The 4490-nt window shown below is 49.4% G+C and overlaps 1 protein-coding gene across 1 annotated transcript; it reads left to right on the top strand.

Annotated features, from left to right (window-relative positions):
• The first annotated feature begins 327 nt into the window (after positions 1 to 327).
• On the top strand, positions 328 to 1719 carry LOC123103772 (dormancy-associated protein homolog 3). The gene is made up of 4 exons (XM_044525455.1): positions 328 to 409; positions 537 to 842; positions 951 to 1065; positions 1212 to 1719. The coding sequence occupies exons 2-4, from the start codon at positions 560 to 562 to the stop codon at positions 1237 to 1239; spliced, it is 426 nt and encodes a 141-aa protein (XP_044381390.1). The 5' UTR covers positions 328 to 409; positions 537 to 559; the 3' UTR covers positions 1240 to 1719.
• The last annotated feature ends 2771 nt before the right edge of the window (positions 1720 to 4490 follow it).

Here is a 4490-nt window from a genome sequence, read left to right as displayed (position 1 = left end):
GTTGAGCCGATTCAGTACTCCGACACTAGCGGGAATCCGCATCCCAAACTGCTTTTATCCGATATAACAACCCTATCCGGTTTGTTTGACTCATCACCCGCGATTACCGACGAAGATCCCGAAAATAACACCACACCACCCATTTTATCCACTTCCACCCTATCCGTTTCCTAATTTCGGACGGCTAAAAACTGCGTCGGCTACGCTGGGCCGCAGGAGCCGAGCCGACCGCGCAAGGCGGAGCCCGGAAACAGAAAGAGTTGCGTACGCCCCCCAAATATCTCGCCTACGTCCGCTCCCCACCACCCCTCGGCCTCATCTATAAAACTCCACCCGCTCCCTCCCTCCAACAAAGAAGGAACGATCCACTGCGCCTCGCCTGCGGCACACACACCCCTCGACACCCAAGGTAATAACCAGCTCCATCCCCTCCCTCTCTCGGCCAAGAACACGCGAGGCAAGAACAGATTCACCGGAGGAGGAGATGAGGATGATGATTGTATGAACGTGGCTCCTGATCTACCACGTACGCGCAGGTTTGGTTGGATCGTCGTGCTCCATGGGGCTTCTTGACCAGCTGTGGGACGACACAGTGGCCGGGCCGCGGCCGGACCACGGCCTCGGCAGGCTCCGCAAGTACGCCTCCTTCTCCCCGTCCTCCGCGGCGGCCGGTACGACCGCCGCTGCCGTGCCGTCGGCCGACGTGGCGGCGCCGGCGGTGACGCGGAGCATCACCATCCTCCGCCCGCCGGCCCTGTCCGTGACGTCGCCGCGCAGCGAGTCCGGCTCCGGCTCCGCGCCCTCGTCCCCGGCCAGCGTCCCCGACTCCCCCTTCGGCACAGGTATCTTATCTACCTACACCTTTGCCTCCTAATTTTTTTTTCTTAACTTTACATTCGAGGCCGGCGTGATGTGTTGTGGCTGACATGCTTGCTTGCTTGCGACTGCAGCAACGACGCCCAGGGGAGAGAGTGGCTGGAGCAAGCTGCGCCGCAAAGGCAGGATGGCCGCCGACGGCATAGAGGCTAGCCCGGGCACCCCCAGGAGCCCCACCGTCTACGACTGGTGCGTTGGCTTCAAAGTTCAAACCGAATATCCCCTCCTGTTTTAAAGTGCACCACATCATGAACCCAAATGCTAGATCCAACCACCATGACTCTATCCAGTACAGTAGCCATAGATCTGATGCCTCTGAACCGTGTATCTGGCAGGGTGGTGATCAGTTCGCTGGACCGCTAACCGTGAAAACAGAAGCGGATCCACCAAGACGGAGAAGCGCACGAGCACAATGAGAGTAGCTGCAAACTATGACCGGAAGATCATGGAACCCTGCCCCAGTATATGTTACTGTATCAGTTATATGTACTACTACTAGTACTACTTCCGTTGTAAACATCCACTCCACGTGAGATGGTGCTAGTTTTCGTAGCCAAGGATGTGCCACCGTGTAGATGTTTCTAAGTCGTAGCTCAAGGAAAACTTGGTAGTAGGCAACCGGCGACGTGCAACGACCTGAGGCGAATGAGACCGGTGTGAAGCGTGTGTGTAAATCCTACCAGTAGGTGTAGATGAGAGGGGATCCCCTGCTGCTTGCTCTGTACAAGGCCCGCGGGCAGCATGTGCTAATGCATGCAGTGTAAAATACTGTCTGCAATATGTCAGGCATCCTCCCTAGTTGGTTTAGCTAGTTCAAGAAATGGCACCAATAATTTGATTCGAGTTCGAGGGTGGTGTCAGATCGATGTGAAGGTTATCTGTGCTCGGTCTTCTCTGTACGGTTAGGGTCAAAAGGACGGGCCTCTTGACGTTTTGACAGATCGGAGGGGGTACTTGCCCGTGATACTGACGGCACGGCACGGCGCACCTCATTTGCCGACGAGAGCTAGGATATTTATGGATCGTTGAGCGCTTTGGTGAAGGTTTTCAAGGAAGGCCGGTCATGACGGAGCCTGACGAGTTTAATGCATGGCTAATAAGGCCTAGTTCAGCAGCATGGTCTTTCTAAACAGTTTGTCTAGTTCACGTTCAGATGTTTTTTAAGGATGTCGCATTTAAACTCTCACAAATATATAATACAGCAATAAGAAACAAAAAAATAGACCACATGTAAAGTGGACATCAGTTTAGATGTGACATAATTATGTCACATCTAAATGTGTTCTAAACAGATCCTGCTGGAAAAATAAGCAAATTACTATGAGATTTAATCCGAATAAATAGAAAATAGATCATGACAACAATAGCAGAGATTAAACTAATCATGCGAACTAGCATAGTAGATGAACAGATCACATCTAGGGCACATACTAGAAACATGAATTCTACAACGATCTTGAACAAGAAGGAAAGAATAACATATGGTGCAGCGGGTGCAGCACCGCCGGCGTTGACGTTGTCGCCCATGTCGTCGAGGATGAGGTTGCCGAGGTCGGGGAAGAAGTCGTCGTTCGCGAAGTCGTCGCTGCCAGCAGTCGCGCGAGTGCGCTCCCCAAAAATCTAATCGCCCCTTTCTCATACAGAATCACGAGAGGCGGGGTTCCGGAGGCCTGCTGTCCCTTCTCCCGGTGCACGCCGAAAGGAGGGACGGAGAAGACTTGCTTGACGGCGCAATGATTTGAAACGGTGGTGAGAAACCATACAAAGCGGCGGCGGCTAGGGTAGACGTCTGCCTGACTATGTAGTGCGGGCCGGGTAGGTCGTGGGAGTAAACCCCACGTTCGAGTCGTCACGATCCAAAAGAATTAGAAACGGTTCAGTAATTAACACGTTCATTAATTATTAATTAATGACTCATTAATTTTTTCCGAGCAGCAAAAATATAGACAACGTGCATAGCTCTGTCCTCGGCTCGGCTCAATCCCGCGGCGCGGCGAGCGAGGAGGAGGAGCGCGTGTAGGTCTCCTCTTTTCATGCTCATACAAGTGGTAGAGGAGCTCACCTTATAAAGAGGTGCAACTCTCTCTCAACTTCCGGGGTGGGATTAAACTTTAGTCTCACTCACTCCACTCACATGTGTGCATAAATGGGCCAAGAGAATTTCAGAATTTTAGTTGGGCTTTGGGCCAAAGGCCTACTAGCAAAATTCCAACAATCCCCCACAAAGTCTCATTGGCGCATCTCATCATTTAGTTCCAAAACATTGTTTATATACCGGTGCTTAGTGGAGACTGTGAAGTTGAACTTCCACTTAGAGATTTATGCTACACTAGATCACAACTTGAATAGTGGACTATGCCTTGAACTACAAGTTTTCTGCGAGACTAGTTTCACACAAATTCTTGACTGATACTGGGCTGCCGCAAGGCTTCCCCGCGGGTGGAGCGTATACGTCATACTCCAGAGCCTTTTCATGAATTTATTAGAGAACACCCAATTCTCACAGACTGCAACGTTAACAGTCAAATTCATATAGGTGTGTTCCTCAGAAGATGTTCTGCAGGACAACATCTCTGCTTACCCGAATAAGCCACTTGGAACACATTAAGATAAGTATCAACCTGCCATGCAGATCAGGAGAGTATTGCATCTTCATGGAGTGGGATAGGTAATATAGGGATACTCTCCTCCCAGCTAACCAACAGCTTGTCTCCCACTTCTACTTCACGGGGATCTCTGATCACATAGAGTGGGTTACCACTATGGACAACTCATGCGGTGGGTCTCAGACCCATCTCCATCGATGCATTATCTATCACATTACATGATAGACCATTTGTGAAGGGATCTGCCAAATTTTTTGACGTTTGGATATAATCCAACGTAATAACTCCGGAGTTCCTCAATTTTCTTACAGATTTCAGTCTCCTCTTCACATGCCTTGAGGACTTCATATTGTCCTTAGAAGTGTTTATCTTGACGATCACAGTTTGATTATCACAGTTCATCAAGACACTACTAGGGAAAACCTTATACACAGAAATTTAGCAACAGCGCGGGTTAAAAAAGGGCGCTAGTGCTAGATAGCAGTAGCGGTTCAGAATAAACCGCGCTGCAGATACGATCCTAGCAGTAGCGCGTGTGCCCGTAAAAGCGCTACTATTAATATTCGCATTGCTGGAACGATGGGCTATGCATAGCAGTAGCGGCCTTGCAGGAAGCGCGCTACCGCTAGGGCATGAATAGCAGCGCGTTTCCCTGTAACAGCGCTACTGCTAATGGAAATAAAATAAAATGAAAAACAAATAGAAAAGTAAATGAAAGAAACAGAAAAAGGAGAAAGAAAAAAATAAAATGTAAAGCAAATAAATGAAAAAGCGAAGAAACAGAGAAAGGCTTAGCTGTAGCGTGTGTTAGTAAGAGGCGCTGTAGCTAACGCAGCTGCAGCGCGTTTCCAGGACCCCCGCTATAGAAACAGAAAAGGAAATAAAAAAGAGAGAAAATTACATATGTATAGCAGTAGCGCGTTTTGGAAAAAGCGCTATAGCTACCTTAGCTATAGCGCGTTCTGCGAAACACGCTACCGCTAGTTTTGACTTAACCAAAAAACCGTC

Source organism: Triticum aestivum, chromosome 5A (genome assembly GCF_018294505.1).
Source record: "Triticum aestivum cultivar Chinese Spring chromosome 5A, IWGSC CS RefSeq v2.1, whole genome shotgun sequence".
NCBI classification, from domain to species: domain Eukaryota; kingdom Viridiplantae; phylum Streptophyta; class Magnoliopsida; order Poales; family Poaceae; genus Triticum; species Triticum aestivum.
The sequence above is the reverse complement of the archived record's forward strand: the minus strand, read 5'-3'. Positions and strand labels throughout refer to the sequence as shown.